Source organism: Columba livia, chromosome Z, assembly GCF_036013475.1.
Source record: "Columba livia isolate bColLiv1 breed racing homer chromosome Z, bColLiv1.pat.W.v2, whole genome shotgun sequence".
In the NCBI taxonomy this organism is placed as follows: domain Eukaryota; kingdom Metazoa; phylum Chordata; class Aves; order Columbiformes; family Columbidae; genus Columba; species Columba livia.
Window position 1 is genome coordinate 21,361,382 of NC_088642.1, and position 23,836 is coordinate 21,385,217.

The 23,836-nt window shown below is 34.7% G+C and overlaps 1 protein-coding gene across 9 annotated transcripts in view; it reads left to right on the top strand.

Moving 5' to 3' along the window:
* Positions 1-23,836, top strand: part of NIPBL (NIPBL cohesin loading factor) — a 167,016-nt gene that overhangs the window by 80,047 nt on the left and 63,133 nt on the right. For 6 of the 9 annotated variants that reach the window (XM_065047569.1, XM_065047575.1, XM_065047570.1 and 3 more), the window contains 5 exons: positions 1,339-1,438; positions 2,685-2,836; positions 3,826-3,986; positions 7,826-7,919; positions 16,881-17,513. In XM_065047569.1, the coding sequence (XP_064903641.1) occupies positions 1,339-1,438; positions 2,685-2,836; positions 3,826-3,986; positions 7,826-7,919; positions 16,881-17,513 (1,140 nt within the window). The remainder of the gene's footprint in view (positions 1-1,338; positions 1,439-2,684; positions 2,837-3,825; positions 3,987-7,825; positions 7,920-16,880; positions 17,514-23,836) is intronic. The other 3 variants (XM_065047573.1, XM_065047572.1, XM_065047576.1) reach the window with 1 other exon arrangement.

Genomic DNA, 23,836 nt, shown 5'->3' on the forward strand with positions numbered 1-23,836 from the left:
ACATACTTGGAATGCAGCACTTCACACCTACCAGGAGGTAGTAATGCCTGCATTCCTGAGGGATTATCATATCTCTTCTCTGCTAGGGAGAGGGGAAGAGAAAAAGGGTGACAAGGAGGATTTCTGAAACTAGCTTTACTTGTGTGAACGTTGCAGTAATTGAATTCAGTGATAGCAGTTCAAGGATTTACAGCTCCCAAACACTCTGCATGGGGGACTTCTGTCAGCCCTCTGTCTAACCTTTGGTTTAAAATATTTGTAGCACTGATGTGCTTTTACCTACAGCTATGGATCGCTTGTGACTTCCCAAGCTGCAGCTTTCACATGAATTCTGACATGTTTAGCTGCAAGACATTCAGCTCTATCATTAAAATATCTTAAAGTTCGTCTGAGTTTTTATGTTTTTTATGTTTCTGCATCATTTCCATTTCCAGTGTCATGCTGTTATTCAAGAATTCTTTGTACCAGTATTGAAGAGGGGAAAGAAAGGATTCCTTTAAGTTCTCCCTAATAATGATGTGAATTAGAACAGGGCAGACTGTTTCAGTTGGAAGGGACCTACAATGATCCTCTGGTCCAACTGCCTGACCCCTTCAGGGCTGACCAAAAATTCAAGTAAATTATTAAAGGTGTTGTCCAAATGCCTCTTACATTAGCTCATTTCAAGCACATTGGTACTTGTGACTTGCCAGCTAGTACTACTCCTGAATTTTCAAAGCATGACTGTGGAGATCTAAAGGCTGTGGGAGCCTACAGTTGGGATATTGGTTCTGCTTTACAATTGAAATGTTTTGATAACATTCCTTGTAAGTGTAGCAGCTGTGGAATAGAAAGCTTTTGTCCTTTAGTAGAAAGCAACCACTAAGGTATTATGGGAGCCAGGAGAATATCTTGAAGCATTCATCCCAAGGTGATTGTTTGCTGTACTTGCTCTAAAAATGGGAGATAAGTTTCTGTGTTCTTCTGACTTGTGAAGTTTCCAAATCTCTTACTTATTGACACAGTAAGTACTGTACACACCAGGCTGGGGTATGCAATATATGTCCTGTTATAAAATGGTTCTATTTGCTAGTAGGTTTGGGCTTTGGAAGCCCTAAGGAACAAAGAAAGGAACTACTATTAATATTTACAACTAAATTAACACTTTTTTATGTCATGATGTAAAATGGACACCTTATGTGGAATTGATAATTTTTAGTTTTTCAGAGTGTTGTGAGCAGATGATGATAGTGTCTATAAAGTTTATAATCTCTTTGAATATAATAATTTCTGAAATGAGACTTCACTGATTAAAAAGGAAATGTGTGTGAAGTAATGCGACTATCTTCTTTTTAATAGGGATGATGATGTCACAGTTTAATATTTCTCAGAATTCCATGCGTGGTAGTCCTGCATCTTCCAATTATCAACAAACCACTATCTCACATAGCCCTTCCAGGTAAAACACTTTCTTTTAAATGGAGTGAGACAGTCAGCAAAGTGCAAATTCTTCCTATGGTGACAGTCAATTCATGTTGCAAATATGTGGGTGGAAGGTGATTGCTGTCAAGACGAATTTTACATTTGTCTGACAGCAGAGTGAGTTTCTTCAGCTGTTAAATAAACATCATTTTTTCTGTGAATTAATCCTTGTATTCTGAGGATTAGTCATGATTCTCTACTTTCTTTCCCTCCCAAAATTTTTGCAAAGGCATGGAGTACTGCTGTAACAGTTATACAAATGGCAACTCAGAGGAGGATAGGCCAAGTAATTTGGCCAGTCTTCCAGCAGAATCCTTGTCAACTTTCTGGTTCTTTTTTAAACTTTCAAGTGTCGACAAGTAGCATGTACCTATAATCCAGGCCTTAATTAATATAGTAAAATACTCTAGAATAAAGAGTTCTGCATGTAGTTTCAGTGCAGTTATTGGGCTTTAGCAGATTTCATCTATAATATCATTATAAAATAAACTTATTTCACTTCATGTTACTCTGTTTTAGCAAATTAAATGCTCTGTATCTGCACCTTTCTACCTTTATATGTAAAAGGGATGTTGAAGAAGGTTTTCTGAATTATGAACATTACAATGAATATTAAAAAGTCTTCTCAAAATCCTTGCAAAATCTTTGTGTTAAATACTTTGCCATTTCTTTCTATAGAAGCTTACTTTAATAGAGTTGCTATCTAGAACTGGGGGTTGTGAAAGCATGTAATCTACTTTCTGAAGTGTTTATTTGATTTACATTTATAAGAATGTAAGTTATAATTAAAATCTTACTGGAAAAATAATATTTAGAGTACAAGGCTCCTTGTTAATCCTAGTGACCTAGTTGTTGATTAAAACTTAGCTGTCACTTTAATTCAGACTTCTAGGACTAACTTTTGGAAATTGCAGATCTTATTTTAGTAGATTCTTGTGTCAGTGTTTCATTTCCCTTGATGTGGGGGTCTTATGAATGGTTATTAATCTGTTCTTTCCTTTTGCTAATGCAGTACCTAAGCTATGACTCTTAAGTAATAAGTGAAGTTCGGAAGGTATTGATAGTTTAAAATACTGCTTTTGAGGGAGATTATTGATTGTGTTGGAATTTTGTATCTTAAAGAAACTGTAATGATCTGAATGGACAATATTCCAGAAGAAATGATAAATTTGTCTATGTTTGCTTTTCCAACTTTTAAAAGCTTTTTTAATTTGTATTTTTAGCCGGTTTGTGCCACCACAGACAAGCTCTGGTAACAGATTCTTGGCTCAACAGAACAGTCCAGTGCCTAGTCCATATGCTCCTCAAAGTCCTGCAGGATACATGCCATATTCACATCCTCCAAGTTATACACCACATCCTCAGATGCAACAAGGTAACTCTGTGTTCTTTGTTTTATTCTCCGCTATCACATCAGCTTTACCTTGATATGTATGTTTCACGGCTTTCTAATTTCTTCAAAGGAGTCACATGCTTCATGCAAATCTTTGAGTTGGCAGGGGATTTTTTGGAGTATGTTTAAGCTTTGCTTTTCTGGCTGTACGGAGTGGTAGTATATACTATATTTTTTTAAGTAAAATGAAAAGAAAAGGTGAAACACCTGTTTGTGTGGCATTGCTCCCCTATGTACACCCTTTTTGCATAGTTGTCATGTATACATGACAATAGAAAACATCAAAACAAACTAAAAACTTTTATTTATTAGCTGTGGACATCATTTATCTGTACTAGCAAAAACCTCATTTTTGCTAAGGCCAAATAAGCAGTTGGTTAGAATTATGCTCAAGGTATGCAGTAACTGGCAAAGATGACCTTCAGAATGAAAGCATTTCCTTTTTGTTCACTTTTCTGAAAACCATCTTGAACAACCTGAACACTGTTAAAGTATCTAGGCATTTTTTGGTTGATAAGTACAGTTCTTACTGGATTCTTTTAAATAATTTGTTCTTAAAGTTTAGCATTATGCTTAAAATATATATAGCTGTTATGTATGTAATCTTGTATGTCTCATGAATACCTTGGAAGTTACTAAACGTACTGAATACAAATCATATAGAGGAAAACAAAGTCTTCTATAACCAGTAAGGGTATGATACTGACTCTAATTAGGATAGATGTGGAGAGAAGCTTGACTAATCTGTACGTGGAATTTAGGTTATAAATCCACTAATTGTTGTCTAATTTTATTGAAGGTATTTGTGGGGAAAGGATTCAGTTTAAAAAGTCCAATTCTTGTTCAGATTCCAGACTGCTTGCATCCAGCATATTAATATCCACTATTATGGTGTTTTCTCTGAAACTTTTTAAGAGTTAATGAGTATGTGAATGTATCAGTACAGTTGCTTATATTTTTTTGTATTTCAGCTTCAGTATCCAGTCCCATTGTCACAGCTGGGATGAGGAATCTCCATGAAAATAAAGTTTCAAGTCAGTTGTCTGGAAATTCAGCTAATCATCATGCTGATAGTTCTAGACATGGCTCAAGTGAAGACTACCTACAGATGGTGCACAGACTAAGTAGTGATGTATGTTACCTAAATCAATTTCTTATCATAAAGCAAATATTTAGTATGATAAAGCAACTATGTGCTCATCTACCTTAGAAGTAAATATTTTACTTTGTTATTGATGTGTAAAACCACTGAAAATATATTTCAATTTCAGATGCATGCACACAACCATGCAAGCTTAATGTGTGAGATCTAATTTTTTTTAGATCTCTCTTTAGTTTGGAACCAGCCATAACATTAATTCTGATGACATTAGCAAAAGTAAAAAAATCTTCACATAATGTGAAGTGTCTCTACAACTACTGTAGCAATATGTTGATGCAAACAATACAAGATTCTAAATAGATGCATAGTTAACTTGTCTCTCTGAAGATCTCTCCAATCATCAATTAGACTTGACATATTTGAATAACCTCCTACTTAATAAAGTAGTGTTGTCAAAGGCAAAAATTGCTATGGACATTTTTTTCTTACTGGTCTACTATGTGCTTTTTTGGCCTGGTTTCATTGTAAGAATTTTTCCCCTAGTGAATCTATTTAATGTGGAAGAAATTCTTTCATAAAGCTTGAATCTGAAGGGAAAAAGCAAAACAAAACCTTTCTCCTGTATTTTTTTGAACTGCTAATTAATTTTCTTCTTAATGAGCATCTCATCCCATAGATGAAGCTTGTTGGGATTCTTCTTTACAAGTTGGGCACTCAGTTTATTAACAGGGAAGAGAGTACTTAAGTTTCAATTGTATTCTTTTGTCAAAACCTGGTGGCAAGGAGGCTTTGTGTGTGTGTGTGTGTGTGTGTGATTGCATTTATGTTTTATTTAGCTTAGGAAAACTGTAGGCAACTCTTGTCTTCCTGAATTAGCTTGTAGAACTAAAAAGTGTTATATTCAACAAGTCTACTTTAGCACCAGGCTACCTAAATACCTTGCCAGGGTTAATACAGTAGAACGTCAAAAGAATTATTAGTTTTAATAGTCTTTTTTTAATGTGAGAATTGTGCTGATTAAAAATATTTGCTAAGAAGTAGTATCTTAAACAAGAGGGTGTTGTAATGAAGGAATCTATAATAATATACAATCATCAGATGTTTTTTCAGTCTCTGCTTCAGCAATGCAAATTCTTCAAAACAGGAAGCTTTTCTTGGCACTAAATGTACATGTATATACCCCAGCTATGTTAAAGGTACACTGTTAAGAGAATGTTGCTGTTGTTGAAGACAGGATTTTAGAAAAAGGTAATATTAGGATAATTTAATTCACATTTTTTAAAGAGGAAGTATTTAAACATATTAATCCCTAATTTTGTGATCCAAGAAATGGAACAACATCCTAGTTCATGAAAACTTAGAAATGAAACTCTTCTGAAGTGTACAAATTATGAAAACGTGAAGCATACCCTCATTGGTTGGTTTAATTGGAGACATACTGAATGTACAATGTAGAAGTAAACTTGCACTTCTACCCCTTGGTGCATTTTCTTAATGGAGCAAATGTGTTACATGTATTTTATTTGTAATTATATCTTTAAAATCTGATTTTAGTAGCTATCATTCAGAAAACAGTTTAACAAATTTGGATTAAAGTTTTGCATCTGTGTATGAATAACAAGTTTAATCATAACATTGCTGCTTTTTCAGAAGCAGTGCGACCTGTGAAGATAGTAATGAATTAGGGTTATTAAATCATAAAACTTAAACTCTTCATTTTTTCTTCTTTTTCTTAGTTTTAGGATTTTATTGCTTTAAAAAAAGCGAATAGTTACAGTATGTTGTGTATTTGTGATACATGATTCTACAAAACCAGCAAGTACACCCCTCAATTTAAGGATGATGGTAGACTTCAGAGCATTCCTAGAACATCAGGGGTTATTTTTTGAGATCTATTACAAATAGAAGATAAGTCAGGTTTGGAAAGAAAATCAACTCTGTAATTTCAGTCTAGTTGATAAATGAGTAACTCGTCAGGAGATTAATTCACTTTGACTTAAAGTAACGACATATATGTTTAAGATACAGTTCTTTTTATTGCTTTGAATCTGAATATTAGTTTTCTTTGCATATGAGACTTTCTTTGTGTGAGGCAACAAATCTTTTTATAAGCATGTTGCAAAAATAAGTGTAATTAATAGCACAGCCTGAGTTTTAGATTTATTGTCTTGTTGGGGAAAAAAAAAATCTAATAGAATTGTTTTTTAAGTGCTTGTGGATGTTGAGAGTGATGAAATCTAGTTTCTTATGGATTTATAGTCTTTGACTTGAAAGCACCTTCAGTCTATAAAATTCAAACTCCTTCTTTTACCTGAGCAGTGTGAACTATGTCTTCACGAGGGGTAACATTTATATTGTCTAGTTTACAGCTATGCGTGTGGAAATAAGCTATTTGGCTGAGGGAGTGTGTGCTTTGCTGGTTTCTGTCTCCTTGAAGTGCCAATTTAGCTTTTTAACTTACTGCCAGCTGCTGAATTTTTTCATACAGACATGTAAAAACATGATTACCGTTGAGCGTTTTAACATTCTACTAATTGGATTGAAATAGGTTGAAAGGATAAAAGGTATTTATCAGATAATTCAAGTTTGGGGAATAAAAGTTATATGAAAAAATACCTTAATAGGAGCCATGTTAGCATATTTGCTACTGAAATAACCAATTTAATTAAGAAACAGATTAAATAACCATAAAAGTTCTTTGGAATCTTCCTTTGTATGACTTTAGTCTTTAAAAGAACGGACATTTTGCAATTTGTTTATAATAATAGAAATTGTTTCTTCATAGATTGGTCGTCAGTTTCCTCTTTGCAAAACATTGCTGTAGCTGTTGTAAAAAAAAAAAAAAACAGTGTTAAAAATGGGAAATACTATTGTATAGAAGTTTAAATCTAGTTGGACCATTGAGTGAATGAGTGTACTCCTGACCAGCAGAGGGCTCCATTAAAGGAATATAAATCCTAAGTAGAATATTAAATGGTAATTTAAATAGTGGGTTTCATATTTAATTTTAGGATAATGACGGGGGAGAGGGAAATTAAAAAAAAAGACAAATTTACATTTTTAAAGATAAATCACAGACATCCCTGCATTGTAATTAGTATTACATTATGAAGAAGTTTGTCAGAAATGATGAATTCCATTGAAGCAGGTTGTTCTGTGCAAAACTGAGAAGAGAGGAGAACATGTTTTGCATGTTGGGAAAGTGCTTCATATTGCCATTGAGTTATTTCCTGTCTAACTGCTGAGACAAGCAGATAACAAGCTGAAGTCACTCCAGCTGTGTTTTACACAAAACGATCTCAGCTGCTACAATGGGAGTGGTTGAGATTTTGTTCTGTCCTAATGTGTGTATGCTGGAGAAAATAAATACAAAGCGTTTACTTGTTCAACTGTAAAAGTATGATGGCATTGTAGATAAGCTTCAAGGGTAGGTTAAGTGAAAAAATGGTATTTGTTTCAAAAATCTGTATTTTATGCTTGATTTCTTTCAGTTGGTATTGTATAGAGGTCATGTATCTACTTTTCAGCTCTTTACTATGCCTGCTTGTAATAAAAAAAAACTTCTAAATGGAATATTAATGTAAATCAAAAGTGCTTATTTAGCTAAAAGACAGGTACATGGGTTTATTTTTGCGTGCATGTTTTGGTTATAGATTTTTATTAGGACTAATTGTGCTTTGGAATATTGCCTATATAGTACTCTAATAGGAATCTAAATTATTAAGTTTTTAATGTAAATAAATATTTTTCTAATATTTCTTGTATGCCTTTTTGTCCAATCCATTTTATCAGTATATGTACTAATTTCAGTCTTTATTTACCAAGTGTTCATCCTCATAATGTTAATTTTTTTATCATTGTCACTTTAGGATGGCGATCCTTCAATAAGAAATGCTGCATCTTTTTCCTTGAGGTCACCACAGTCAGTATGCTCTCCAGCTGGAAGTGATGGAACCCTTAAAGGTAGTCTATTTCCCCGTTTTAAACAACAAAGATTTTAAAGAGGTGTTTAGTTATTCCTTCTGACTTCTGTATTCAAGTAGTACTAGAGAGTATGTCATTACATTTTGGTTACAAAATTAGTTTGAGCCCTGATCCAGAAAAAAATTCTGAAGGTCCAAAAATTGACTAACTATCTTCAAAACAAAGTTCAAATTCATGGAGGACAGAAGGATTTTAAATCCTTTCCAATATGAGGATTAAATTCTTTGTAAGAATGATTTCAGTTGCTCTGCATAGGAAATGGTTTAAAGGCAGCATTACGAGTATTGAACTCTTAACTGGCTCAAAAGTGTTTTAACATGCAATGCCTGTCTTAATTGCAATAATCAAATTTTAAGAACATGAAATTAGAAAGCAGCTCAATTAACTCAATACACATAGCATAGGAGACTATCAGAAAGACCTGAGTGAGGCTTTTCAGTGTTGTAGAGGAAGGATGACATGTAATGGACTTAAATTGAAATGGGAATTTCTGGCTTGTTCTAAGGAAAAATTCTTTCACTATCAGGACAGTTGAGCACTGGGAAAGGTTGCCCTGGATATCTGTGTGTTTGGAGGTTTTCAAGGTCAGGCTGGGTAAACCTGCATAATGTGACCTTGCTCACCCTCCTTTGAGCATGAGGATAGACTAAAGACCTCTGGAGGTCCCTTCTTAACTGAGTTATCCTGTGATGCTGTGACTACCAAATGACCTCTGTGGTTCATCTTCTGTAGGCATATACTATGTTAAACAACAATAGAGCGAAGGTGGGTGAAGTGGCAAGTTAGAAATGCATGTATGAAATTCCAGAAGCATCAGTTTTTCAGGAGGCCTTGTGCTAAAGGGCTTGCGAGACTTGTGTAAATGCCGAAGACTAAATTTAGTTGTTTTTTTCTCTTTGTCAATCTCACCAGTTTAACAACATTGTGACTCTGAGTTATTTCTGCTCAGGTACACGTTTACCACTCAGCCATAAGAATATCTGAGTTATTAAAGTTGCTGCTGTTTCAATTGGCTGTCTCAGAACCCCATTTTAAAGGCATACCTTTTCAGATTTTTTTTTTTTTTCTGAAAACAATCTGATTGTACAGTTCAGATTGTGGTGTTTTAGCATTAGAGAGGTTGAAAAAGTGCTTTTTGATTTGTTTACCTGTATGTTAGCTTTATTTTTCCCATTGCCAAAACACACAACTGAAATACTGTTACTAGTGTTGCTACCATTTTGCCTTGTTGAAGAGATTAATGAATGCTGATTGAGAGAATCAGTTCTGGGTGCTGCAGGAATCTGGCCTGACATTTACTTCCTCTAATTTCGTATTTTAGTGATATATGGAAGAGATGTGGATAATTGCAGTGTTACTTAAAACATGAGATCCTTGTCAGTGAGTTTTTTGGCCTATGATTTTGAGTGAAAGTTGTGCTGATAAATTTTCCAGGGATGAACAAACAGCAAGTGTCTATGCTGAGCTTTTTGCTGCTACTCTAATTGGCCCTTAAAAGTTTGGTTGACAGATCACAGAAAATTAGCAAAATATTTCGTTGTTTGTTTGGGAGAATGAAAAGAATGGCACTAGACATCATCAGTCCAGAGAGAGGTCTCAGGAAGGATGTTATATCATATAAGCTTTCTTAAAGACATAGAAACTTCAGACAATTACCAAAGGTACAGGTAAACTGTATTTCTGTACTTCTGACATGGAAGTAGCAAGGACTTTTGGAGACTTGGAGAATGTGGTTGCACAGTTTTGAATTACTTTAAGACTGAACATAGCATCTGATTGACAGAATCTGAATTAAGAGGAATTTCTGCTTGCAACTCTGGCAAATATTTGAGAGATTAAGAAGTTACATTTTTTAATTTTGGTTGGTTATTTGCTTATTCAGTGGAGTAAAATTTCTCTGTTATAGACATCTTTGCTTCACTTCTGCTCCAGTAAAGGTACCAGAGCAGCTGAAGTTTTATGCAGACTATATAGGCTGGTCTTTATACTTTCTTTTTTTTTTTTAATGTAGATTTTTTATTTTTAGCTATGTAAACAGAATAGTGACCCTGCTTTCATGCTATCATCTGTTACCACATCTGACTTCTGAAAACTTCATTTTTATTAATTCATCTATGAAAAATTAACATGGAGTATTTTCCTTTTGTTGATCTCATAAAAATATTCTGTGGGTTCCATTACTTGAGATTGGTTACTCATCAAAAGCCTTTATCCATCTGTTCTACTTTTCCACTTTGTTCTACTGTTCTGAAACCTCAAAAAATTTTTTTTTTTTTTTAATTTTATTTTTTCTGAGACGACTTCTAAAGATGAGTGTAAAGGAGATCCTTCTGCAATGTTTTTAGCCCGATGCTTTCTAAAGGGTTCACATAATTTCTAGTCCTGTTTCCATACAGTTTCCTAAACTCCTGGGAAAATACCTGTAAGGACTAGCAACAACTGGTATGAAACTATATAATTTTGCACTCTTTTCCTAAAATAAGTTATATTTCCTCCAGAAATTGTTAATGGGTATTTGATTATTTTCTGAATAATTTGGAAATATTAATTTCATTGTCTTAGGGATTTATAGGACTTCTCAAGAGAGATTCCTCTACACTTGATCTCTGAATGTAGGTTGGAGATTAGGAATCTTCTAGAATCTGTAGTGCTGACTTCAGTGCTCTCAAAGATACTTGTTAAGAAAATTTATCATCTCACCCTCTTTCCTTCAAAAGAAAGGTGGATGAAATTTATGCAAAGATTTTTTTCTGACAGGGCAAAACCAAACTTTCATTCTTGGTTCTTTCTTCAAGTCTTCTTTTTTTTTTAATGCAAGGATGCTTCTGAATACAGCCAAAGCTGAGTTTTTCATGAGGCATTTGAAGCTCTGGAAAAGGAGCTGGGATTGTTCCCGAAAACTGTTGAAACAGTATGTGCAAAGTGAATACAATCTGTCCCTCACCAAATGTATTCTCTTCTTTGTCTCTCATATGCTCTACCTTTATGTTTGAATTTTAATTTAAGTTATGCTCTTTGGAAATGAATATCAACATAGTTTGTTAGTCAAAAGAAGTAATAATTTCTTTGTATCTAGTATAAAACTTAAGAAGATTTCCAGAGGAAGATTCTGTGATTTTCAGAAAATACAGCAGGAAAGGGCTTGGGGACTTCTCATTTTCTTAGCCTCATGTTGGGTGAGCTGTACCAGTATCACTCCAAATAATTCCATTTTTTTTTTTTTTTTTCTTTTCTTTTAGGTAAATTTCAGTAATGGAGTTTCCTTACTCTTGTCATGCAACTTGTTCGAATTCTTAGTGCTAGAAACCTTTTCTTCTAATGCTTAGCCTGAATTATTTTTGTTGCAATTAGGCATGACACTTCTTGACTTCTTTCCAATGGGCAAGGAAAAAGAAGTAATGTCCTTTTTTTTTTTTTATAAGCAGTCATTTACATATCAAAGAACATTATCTTGTCTCGCACTAATCTGATCTTCTACAGACTGAACAGCATGGTTTCTTCCTATCATCTTTACATAAGTCATAATTTCTGAGCTTCTAATTGTCTTTGTTTTTATCTGAATTCTAATCGGTCTGCATTTGTCTTGATGTTGTGCTGTCTTAAGATGTATCTATGACTCTATTTGAAGACTTTAAAGGATGAGTTGTCAGGAAAGTGTGGTACACAAACTTTGTATGACACTATTGTTGTATATGACAGTATAGCTGCTCTTTGTTGATAACTCAGATTCATATTGCAGCTTGATTTGAACATATTGCCGTCTTTCTGTAGAGCTTATTTATCTTCTTCTCATGTTGTTACAATTGCTGTTTCTCAGATGAATGAAAAGTTGGTGCTTCTTCTCACTGAATTTCTTTTGTTTTTCAAAACATTATTCAAGTTAGTCAATACAATTGTAAATTTTGATTCTGATTTTAAATGCAATTGTGGGCCTCTTTCTCTAAGACTCAACACCAAAAGCTGTTATGATCTTTAGATTAAGAAACCACTCGAATTCTGTTACACAAGAAGTTGTTAATGACAAATATTTATATGACTATTCTTAAGACAGTGCTCTGGAAAGCTGCATTCATTCATCTATACTCTCTTAATCCATTTTTACCAAGAATAATTAATAGTCTATGGACACAGTTTTGCAATAGGGTATACTGGAATCTTACAGTATTTTTGTTTAGATCTTACTTCCTCAGCTTGTTAGTGAAATTATTATGAGAAGGTGTATAGAAAGCCATGCTAAAGTCCAGATGTGGCACTCAGTTCTCATTAATCCACAAAGCCTTCTACTTTAGAGAATACTTTTTTTTTTTTCTTTGATGCTTGTTCTTAACAATATCAGTTTGGAATACTACCTCTTTATTATTATCTCTGTTACAGAGAAATTGTTCTTCTAGTATCTTCTTAAATCATTCAAACTATGTATAATACCCTGGGCAGTCCTTTACCATCATTTTGAAGGGACTGTTTCCCATTTTGAGTCTGCTGGAGGCACAAATTCTCAGGATGATTATTGCCAGAGATTGGTTTAGCCAGAGTTCCAGGGTGAATTTTTCTGATCACATTTTCATGAAAACATTTAATTTATGTGAGTGGTGAATAGGATCATATTAAACTTAAAAATTGAGACACTTCCAATTACACATTGTTACTGCAGTCTCTTAAAATCTTTTGGTAGTAGTGTGTTCCTCAGGTTCTGTCATCACCAGGTTCTCGGCTTTTCCAACAGACAAACATCAGTAAGAAGGCAATATGGGTGCTGTGGTTCTTTTCTCTCTTCCCCAGCTTCTGCCTTTGGGAACTTATTTACATTATAATTATTTGGTTATGAGGTCAAATAATCCATGTGTAGCACATATGCATTCCTTAAAGTCTCTCTTTCCAAAGACTTTTCCATTAAAAGGTCTGGAATGCTGTGTCCAGGTTTGTACAACAATTTGGTACCCACTTAAATAATGTTCCTGGAGTCTCAGGGATCACTTTGCTATGGATTTTAAAAGGCATAGCACCTGAATGTTCCTAAAGTTTCTCCCCAGTGTGCTGTGAACCAAGTATTAGCCCTTAGTCCTCATTTATTCACTAGGAGATTTTTCCAGCTTTCATGCATAGGAAACCCTACTTTTGGCAAAGAAAATATAGGATAAGTGAAAGACTTTCTGTCAACATCTGGGAATCTACCTTCAAGGCAGTTATAGGAATATGAAGAAGCTGTTTGGAGTGATGCTTTGGAAGTTGTTGGTGTACATGTGCAAAGCTAGTAATTCTTTAAAAATCTGTAAAATATGTGACTCCCAAGTTCCTGGTTACCTTAATAGTTGTTTTTTAACCATGTGGATCACAATGATGGATGTGATCAGTTGTGTGACATTGGTGCATCAGCTTTGAAAGGCAAGTAGTCTTTCATCTGAAGAGGCTCAAAGATGATCAGTGGAAGTATCATGAATGCTTAAATAAAATGCGAGTACTGTGGTGCAACTAGAAAGCGCGCTGACAAAAAAACATAAAATAGAGATAGCAGTAATTTGTGCAGTCTCCTGGACAGGAGCTTATTTGTTTGCTACACAATTTACTGAGGCACAAGGAGCAAGTGAAGCCATTCCATGGGTAAACAAGAAGTGGATTTGAAACTTTACATTTTTAAGAAGGCTGAGTCACTGTCAATGTAATGCATTTTATAGTTGCTTGCATTATAAAGGATTTGGTAAAAAATCAGTCAAGAGTCACAGAAGAAAGGTGTTTAGAAATTGATAGAACAATTGATGAAAGTTGTTCCATACTTAGTGCCACCTACCACTTGGAACCATCAGGAAAACTAATTAATATAGAAAACTAGTCCCAGGATGGTAATGGGTGATCAGAATGACTGTTACTGAAAGACTATGGAGGTATTGTTGATGGGTGTATTTATTCTCTGTAGAGGCCTTATTTCCTGTTGATGTTACTTGCTGCTTGGCTATGTTTGGTGTTATCTCATTGACCATCAGTATTTGCTCTTCAGTAAAGATACAATGACCTTCCCAAATCAGTGGAGAATCTCTTTATATCTTGCAAATTTTACATATTCCTGCCATATAACAAGAAATAGCACACGTTTCTTTTGCTGGTACTATGGAAGATCATCTACAGAAAATCAGACTTTTTTTCCTCCTCAATTACTGCACAGCCCTAGGTGTAGATTCAAAAGATGCCTACATATTTCTCTGTTCTAAGATAATATTCTGAAATGCAGTTCATTCCCAAAGACCATTTCCGAAGATCATTGTATGATTTACTACATTGAGAGCATTTTGTAGAATAAACCTTCTGAAGCTTGGAATCTTGACTGGTTCAGCAAACAGATCATACGTGCCCGTCTGTGAACTTTTTCCACAAAAACATTTCTTCTGTCATCAACAAGTCTTGCAAGAGTTTTGTTCACAGATACAAATGGCCCGAGCCTTCTCCCATTGGTAGTATTCCAGACTGACTTTAACAGCAATAGGCACAACTCCCGCTGTATAGTGGGTGACATTTTTTCTGAAGTGTAAGCATCCAAAAGAATGTGGTACGTGTTCAGAGTGTGATACCTGTTCAAAAATGCTAACGTCTACGGTAGAATGAAACTGTTCCAGAATGCTTCATGTTTTTCAATTTTTTTTCACCTCAAAACATAGGCATTGCAGCTTCTAAGCCTCCTTGTTGCCAGAGACAACGTTTCAGAAATATGTGAAATTATTGCCAGAACATGTGCTCTTAAAATACAGCTGATAGGCCTCACTGTGAACACCTTTCAGGAATTCCCTTCAGGAGCAAAATACTTTCATATACCTATTCGTAGTGCTGCCTAGGAGAGGAAAAACTTTACTTGTTTCTTCATTTACTGGATTCTAAATATGTTCAATGGAATGCACTGAAATCCTTCTGACCTCCTCAAGTCTACTGAAAGATAAAAAGAACCACCTTATCTCTTGCTGCAGTTTTATTTTTCAGCATGACAAATACCAGATTAATACCAAATCAGAACAATCTTGTCATACTTACATAAAAGTTTACGACAAGGGAGAATCATATCCATGTCCTCTATTAAAAGTTTAGCTGTGCAAAGCAGTGAATGTTCCACTGTTACAACTTTGGAAGTATTCACTTAAGAGGTAATTCAAGAGTAAGATGTCAGTAAGATGTCTTTGAAAAGTTCTGAGCTGCTTCTAATGTTTGTAAAAATAAAAATGTAGCTTGTATTTCCTGAGTGATAGCTACTACCATAAAAGAAATCAGTAGCTAATGATTTCTGGTATACATTACACTAAGATAATCTTGTAAGTTACCAAAAGAGGCAGTAATTGGAGTGGGGGAGGGAGCATCACAAGAATAGCAACTGTGGTGAAAGGCAAGTGAGAGACCTTAGCCGGGACTTCAGTACTGGTGGTTGAGTGTGGTATCTAATTTGAGGAGGTGAAGTGAAGTAGTGGAAAGATCTCGAGAATCAGAATGAGTCAAAACAGGCCTTCCCAATGTTGTGGGTGTTATTGGCAGAATATGGATTTGTTGCTCATGGTCAAGAACAGGTGACATAAACCCATTTCATATGGTGCTCTCTACACATGGAAGTTATAGGACTTTGCACAGAATGTACTAGAAAGAGAAAATAAGTGTAGTGGTCTATGCAAAGAAGTCATCAGTAAAGGCATATCTTTCATGTGAATACCTTTGCTAGACGTATCCATTCTTTTTTTCATCTACAGGTCAGTAAATCCTTAGTGATTCTTGATATTTCTTAAAATATCTGTTAAAAAATTAAGCTCCAGATTAAAGCTGCTTCTTGTTTAACGGTGTTTCTTCAGGGAAGTGTATTGGCACCTGTATTCAGATTATTTTTTTGATTGTTGTTAAAAGTACTGGCCTATGATGACCTGAGCAAGAGAAAATAATAATAATCTCAGTCACTGCTTTCCGAGGACCAGTGTTTCCCAATGGGTGGATGGAACCTGGTATATATTGTCTTTGACAAGAGGAGGCTGACCCTATTGGTCCAGGCAACAGGCTTTTCTTCACCACCACTACACCCTCCCCCTCACCCAGTATTCCTTTTTAAGCCAAAAATTATAGCTCAAAATTGTAATTGGGACAGGTTGAAAAGCTTCCCTGTTTTTCAGAGCTTTCTGGGCTGACAGTTATGGGGAGCTGGTTTAATTTGAGGAACAAAAATTTTAGTTGTGATTAACTGGAGAATGTTCTTAATTTAAAAAGTCCTCTTTAAAAAATTTCTCTAGATACACTGAAAGCTTGTAATGAGTGCATGCAGAAGTAAAAATTCATATGTTTAAAAAAAAAAATATGAAGCATGGGGGAGATAAGGCATTTTTCTACCATTTCTTGCCTAAGACAATTAGTGTTTTCTAGGTAGTAGTGAGTGGGGGAGGTTGGAATAAGTTTACCTAAAATATATATATATTTTTTTAAGTAAAAAATGAACTGTCAGAATTAACGTTAAGGACTGTATGTTTTGGTATTTTTTTTCTTTAATTAAAAATGTGTGGCTGAAATGGCTAATGCCTATGCACTGATCACTAAGTCTTCATCACTGGGCCTTATTAAGAATACTTTTTCTTTCCTTTTTCTGTAGTCAATTTGCTTTCATTGACCATTTTCTAATAGTTGATATTCTAAACATGCAGGTACTGGTTTTTATGTGTTCTTTTTTGGTGGTGGACTTTTTTGTTCATCTTCTCTGAAATTATCCCTTCTCTACCTGCAGCGGACTGCTAAAATTCCTAGGAAAAACACCACAACTATCTGGGTTACATCTTGATCTAGGAATGATGTGCTTCCTACCAATCTTATTTAGCCCTTTTGTGAACACAGATATATATAGAAATACACATTAAAATTCTGTAGGTTATGTTTAGTGTGTTTTTATATAAACCTGAAACAACATAACTCTTCAGTTTTTCTGAATTATTATTCTAGGATCAAGACAACCTTTAATCCAACAATCTCAGCCTCCACCTTATTCATCACCTAGAGATGTTCCCCCAGACATACTGTTAGATTCTCCAGAAAGAAAGCAAAAGAAACAAAAGAAAATGAAGTTAGGCAAGGATGAAAAAGACCAGACTGAAAAAGCTGCAATGTATGATATCATTAGCTCTCCTTCCAAGGACTCCACTAAGCTTACATTAAGACTCTCTCGTATAAGATCTTCGGATATGGACCAGCAGGATGATATGCTTTCTGGTTTGGAAAACAGCAGTGTGTCAGAGGGTGATATTCCTTTTAATGTGCAGTACCCAGGACAGACTTCTAAAACACCCGTTACTCCACAGGATGTTAACCGCCCACTAAACGCTGCACAGTGTTTGCCGCAGCACGAACAGACAGCTTTCCTTCAGGCACAACAAGTGCCTGTTTTACAACAGAACACTTCAGTTGCTGCAAAACAACCTCAGACTCCTGTGGTACAGACACAACAACAGGTTTCGCAACAAGGAACTATAACGTCATATGATGAAGTAGAATTGGATGCATTGGCTGAAATTGAGCGGATAGAACGTGAATCAGCTATTGAAAGGGAGCGATTTTCAAAAGAAGTGCAAGATAAAGGTAAAAGGCTTGTGTGTGTGTTTATACACTATATATTTTATATAAATATATATATGCATATAAACCCCATATATATATATATATCTATATCTATAAAAGCTTCCTGTCACTGTCACATAATTCAAATCTGTTTATTCAGTATAGGTTCTTCTACAACATTCACCTCCATTCCCCTCCAGCAATGAACTGTGATCTCCCATATATGCATACTTTTAATATCTGTTATTCTTTATTTGGGGTCTTGATGGGTGGAAATTGAAGCTCTTCTGTTTCAAAATTCTTTTTAAGCTACTCTTATTTTGAACCACGTGACTGGTTGAAGTACAGTTGACATGGTTTATAGTGTCTAAAACCCCAGCAGCACCATGAGTCAAAATTTGTAATAAGTATTGGTATTAGAATTATGAATTAACTACTCATGTTGCCTGATTTGAGAAAATACAGGCAAACTCCTTTATGCCATTTCTATTCATGTTCCCATTTGAACTTAATGTGAAGGAGGTGTTAGATCAAAATCATATCTGTTCTTTTAAAGGCAGTATAATGACTGGGTAATACATACTACTATATTGTCTCCATTGTCTGTTTAACTGGATATTTATTATTATGTAGACATTAGAAACTTTAGAGTACTACCATGTATCTGTATGGTCTCTAGCACAGAACCAGATTAGCATCTGAAGTGTTTTCATTTCAGTAGCTATGATCATATAACTGATTTCATTTAATCTATCGTCTTTGGGTTTGTTTTGTTTTGTATTTTTCTCTGTTGGTAACTGGTTTGAAGGTCTTAGGCTTCAGAAATCTCAAAAGTAAGTGCAAAGTCCCATGTAAGTCTTGAAGAGAAGATGTATTTTATATATTAGATACTAATAGGTTAACATAAGTATTTTTCAGAAGCTTCTTCTGCACTGTGTTTAACTTCTGAGAAAAAAAGTCTCCCATAGCATAATGCTGATTTATGAGATACTCCCAAGAAAAATGTTGTTCAGTGGAAAACAGCATAAATTCTTATTTTGAAAGTTCATAGGAAAAAGTTTTCAATTTTGGACATATTTATGTGGACACAACTGAATTTACATACGGTTTGGGTATTTAATCAGCAGAAAGAGCACAATATTTCTCTCTATTCAACAATTGTTTTTTAAGTATGCTGGGGTGGGGATTGAAGGGGAAGGTGAAGAGAGAGTGTTTGTGTGTTTGTAAATGTGGTTGTTGCAGTTAGTAAAAGGCTTAACTTCTTAGATATTTCTTATTTGGTAACTAAATCAAGTCTTTCTAGGAAACCTTTTTTATGAATAGATGAAGAAAATGTGTGATCACCTCAAAATAGATCTTTGTCTTAAATTTTGATGTAGTGAAGTGGGAAATTTGTTACTTTGCTTACATCTCTTCTACTAATTCTAAATTTATTAATGGAAAACTTGTGGCTTGTTTCCTGGTACTTCAAAAGCTACTTCTGTTTTGACACACTGTGAGTAGAATCTCCAACATGTTTTAGCTGAGAAGCATCTGGAAAAACACAGTGCATTTTTGATGGTGCATAGCAGCCTTCAAACACTTAGAACAAGACTAAAACATGATTTCTCTTTTGTTACGGCTTTCAGGAAATGTTGAACATTAGTTGTAAAGTTTGTTTGCCTTAATTACATAGACACAGATAGACTCTGATTTGTTTCTTTTGGAGGAAAGGAGTGATTTTCAGAGTGTAATCTCTCCCCTTCACTACTGTGCAATAACCGTCTTCCCAAATAAGGATTCCAAACTTATGATTCCCTTGTACTTGCATCCTCTGCCAGGTCTCAGTTCTTTCTGAGTTCCTCCAATTGCTATGAATCAGGTGCAAGAGCTGCTGTATAATATTGGGACTAATCATCACTATTTATTCAACTTACGTTGCCCCTATGCTGGAAACCAGCTCTTTTCACTGAGGTTTTAGCCAGGAATTAATGGTATTGAGTAGAAGGATTTTTAGCAGTCTTGGGCAGATTTCCTGAAAAGTTATGTCTTTGGAAGCATGTGGTTCTTATTTTTCGGTTATACTTTTGTCACGGCTTGTAAATTTGTACTATATCAAGAAGTTGATACACTCTTATACTCATTATAGCTGTTCAGTTTGGTGTGACTTCAGGAGGAAGCTTCCTTTATTCTTCCTATGGGAATATCTATGTTAGAAACACATCCAGTAACTCCTAATACGTTATTCATTTTTGCAAAGCCTCATCCTATATTTATGCAAAAGTCTGACATTTATGCATTTTAGTACATATACTGTAAATTTTGATCACGTTATTTCAAAAAAATAGTGTGACATGTACTCAGACTAAATAGAGTGGGAATGCATAGTGGTAGCTAATGCTGTACAAGAGCAAGCATCCCGCTAGAGAACTTACTCGAATTGCCAGCACATGCTAAAATCTGCATGAAAGCATCTTTACTGCTTTTCTAAGTAAGGCATGGGAATACATATTAGTGACATTACACTTTCTGTGTAGGCAGATGTTGTCTTCCATAAATTACTTTGAGTAGATTTGTACTCACAGGTTTTCGTAGAAGATTAGTGGTCTCTGCTGTAGTTTTTTTTTTGTCTTCCCCAGACATGAAATCTCTGTAGTACTGCACTTCATCAAAGGTTTTCAGATGCTTTCCTTTTAAGGCTTCGGATGATATGACATGTTCTTTCTGAGGAACCAGTAGTGCAGTAGAACTTTTTATTCCAGAGGAGAGGCAGAGATATTTTGGGGGGAGTTCTTGCTAAAAATTACACAACTGCTGTATTTGCCTAAGGCAATGCTGAGGTTTTTGTTGTTGTTTTGGTTTGTTTGGTTTGTTTGTTTTTTATAATGCTGAATTCCTTTTATAATGCTTGGTACAGGTGGGAAATGGGGATTTGGAGACATTTGATAATTACAGAACTTTTCTTAATAAATCCTTAATTCGAACAAAACAGTTAAAACATTGAGCTTCCACCAAACAAAGTCTCTCAAAGTGGGAAGCAGTCTCTGTTTCAGAGGTGAAACTAACATGGGGTTTAGCAGAAGTACCTTCTTTGAAGAGCAGCATAGCTTTCTGGAACCTGATTGTCATGCTTTTGCCTTCTGAAAAATAAATTCTTAGTGAAAAAATCACTAATGCAAGATCTGCTATATTTGTCCTAACATATGTCATATATGCATGAGGAGAGACTTTATAATATGAATCTTTACCTCACATCTGAGTGTTTTTCAGAACTCTGTTTTTATAATTCTATCCTTTTGGTCTATTTGGATCTTGAATTAAGTGGATTATGTGATCTTTTCATCATGATAGACGTAAAGTTTGAAAAAGCTGGTTTCATCTTTGTCCTCTGTGTGGGAGGACAATAGTCCATCTCCTCTTCCTACTTCTTCCATCAATGAAGTCTCTTTCTGTTGATTAACTTTGCAAGTAATTTGTCTGTATCTGTTAAGGAAAGAAATAGTTGGAGATCTTGGAAATCAAGACACTTGGCACAAAATGGTACCTTCTGATACATCTGTTATGTTTAATAGCCTCAGAACAGATAAATAAGTCCATGAAATGTGGCATGCCTCAGATCTTCAGTTGTCATTGCCCCCTCACAGTTGCCTCTGTACTCTCATCAGGTACAAACTGTCAATCAACACTAGATAATATATTCTCTTTTGTAAGGATGTGTAGTACTACAGATAGATTCAACTAGTATTTATAAAGATTCACTCTATCTGAGTTGGAAAAAAGTTATTCAGAAGGGCTAATACAGAAAAGGAATTGTATTTTTCCACAACAGTCAACAAGTGAACCATCCTCTGCTTACATGCATCGTGATATGTTGATTATGTAATCCCTTTAGAAAGGTAATGAAGCTTCATGCATACTTTCTTCTCATCACCATCAGTAGTCATATTTTCTGTAGTACTTGGTGCTGTTGAATACTTAAGAAACAGGGAGAGTTCCATATTCCAAATGTATTTTGTTCACTTAACTGGAATTGTGCTTTGTTCACATTTTAAAGTTGACTACTCCAAGAAAATACAGGAAATCCTGTTGAGTTTTAGAAAATTATGTTTCTGTTTTTCTCAGGAATCTTCTTTCCCACCCCCCCCCCCCCATTCTTGTTTGGCTCTGGGAAGGGGTGCTGAGGGATAAATTTCATTTTGGTAACCTCAGTTCTTTGCCTTAACTCTTGCTTTGCCACTGTTCAGATGCAAGTCAGTTATTTTTGTCTATAGTCAAGTAGTTCAAAGCTAGTCAGTTGGTTTCAGTTTAAACCTTTCCTACATTAAACTCTTGTTATTATTCAAGATTTAGACCTGCTATTGAATTAATTTTCAGGTTTGAGTTGAGCTCAAGAACTTTCATGTTTTTCTAAAAATGCCACATATTGTGAATCAAAAATAGTTAAGATACAAATATGAACAGGAGCTCTGAGTTATCTAGGAAGAGAAAGAGGGAAGATAACCTTGAAAATTACTTAAAAAAATAGAAAATAACCCATCTTTTTTTCAGAGACTCTTTCTCAAATTGCTTTAGTTTTTTAATTTTATTCAGATTGTTAAATTTTAATTTGAACTCTTCCGTACATACTATCGTGTATTCATTGGTACATTTTGCACTACTTCAAAGACACTTTCATATTAAGCAGCTGTCTTAACAGATTAAGGAGTTCTACTTTTACTTGTAAAAGGGCACTGTTCTCTGGAGTTTGTGAGAAGAGTAATGAAATCATTAATCATTAACCATTTCATTGGGAGGCTAATATTTTTTTTAAACTTAAATCTTTCGAATCGTTTTTAAAATGAGACAAACCTACTCGTATCTCTGGTTTTTTCCCCTATATATTTTGTCTCTGAGGATCCATTTTACCCACTTCTTTGGAATCTTACTGTGGATTCTTTGAATTAGGAAGAAGTGAAGCTGTAATAACTTAATTTCCAATAATTGGATCAGTTAGGGGGCATTTGGATGCCTGCTGTGGGCCCTTCTTTTTTAGTTTGTTCCAAGCCCATAGCAGCAGAGACACACATCCCAGGAGTGTGAATCTGCCGGAGCAAAACTCTCAAAACTACAGTTATAGGTAAGTAACCTTTTTCTCTTACCTTTTAAGTTCTTATCCAGCTCTTATCCCTTTCTCTCCATTAGTGATCTCCCCTCAAAAGTTCCCCAAAGAGGAAACTAAGATAAGAACACTAAGAATTGATAGTTTGTTTATGTCTGATTTTATGTAGCCAATTAAAGAAATTAATTATAACTAGTATATTGGCATTCATTTAAAAAAATATGCTATAGGGATTTTATGTCCTTAAAAATGGAGCTACAAGTGTAGTCATTTGTGTAGTAATCTTGAAGAAGATTACAGTCTCTAACATCAGAAGATTAAATGATACAGTGTAAAATATTAAATAATTGTATCCCTATGTAGTAGGACAATGTGAGTATTATGTATGGGGTATTTTGTGTATATGAGTTTTTATTAGGTCTGTTTTTTCATAGTGTGACATGAATGATGAAACTGGCACCTCACATAGCTTTCCCAAGAAAAAAGCAGCTTTGCAAGATTTGTGTGTGTGTGTGTGTGTTCAGATGTGTTTTAAGAAAAGGGGAAGAAATTCCTCTGCCGTCTAGAGAAATTGCAATGAAGTGTTGCAATATTTCTATCTATCTGTCTATCTAGAAAAAATTGCATTCTTTTCTATTTTATATAAAGAATGAAATACTGATTGAATGAAAAACAGGTTTAAAAAAACAGTAGAGGTGTATTTTTAATGGCATTTGCTTTGTTTTGGTGTGCCTGTGTAACATGAAGTCAAATTCCCCTGTTTATCGCAGGCTGTGCTTTATGGAGGGTAGAGCAGACAACCTGCTCTTGTCAGCAGGTATAGAAAACAACTAAAACCTACCAGTTTGGTAAGGAGGTTTTGGTGTTTTCTTGGTTTTTGTGGGGTTTGTTTGGTTTGGTTTGGTTTTTGTTTTTTTTTGTTTGTTTTGTGGTTTGTTTTTTAAATCTGTAGCATAAACTAAGATTAGAAAATTAAATATAAATTGAAGGTAGTGTATGGCCCTGATTGTCTCTGTTGGATTGATGGGTGTTTTTAATATTTCTTACCTAGTAATGACTTCATTTTGTTCTGTGACAGTCACTTCTGTATAATGAATTTAAATCTTGCTAAAGAAATAGTGTGTATAAGTAATAAACCTTCTTAAGAGTTTAAGCCCAGTATTTCTGTAGTTCATAGTCTCAAGATTACTCTTGACATCAGCCTAAGATGACACAGACCTTTTATTTGTTATCATGCAGTGTAAATGTTAATCTAGTTAATTGAAGA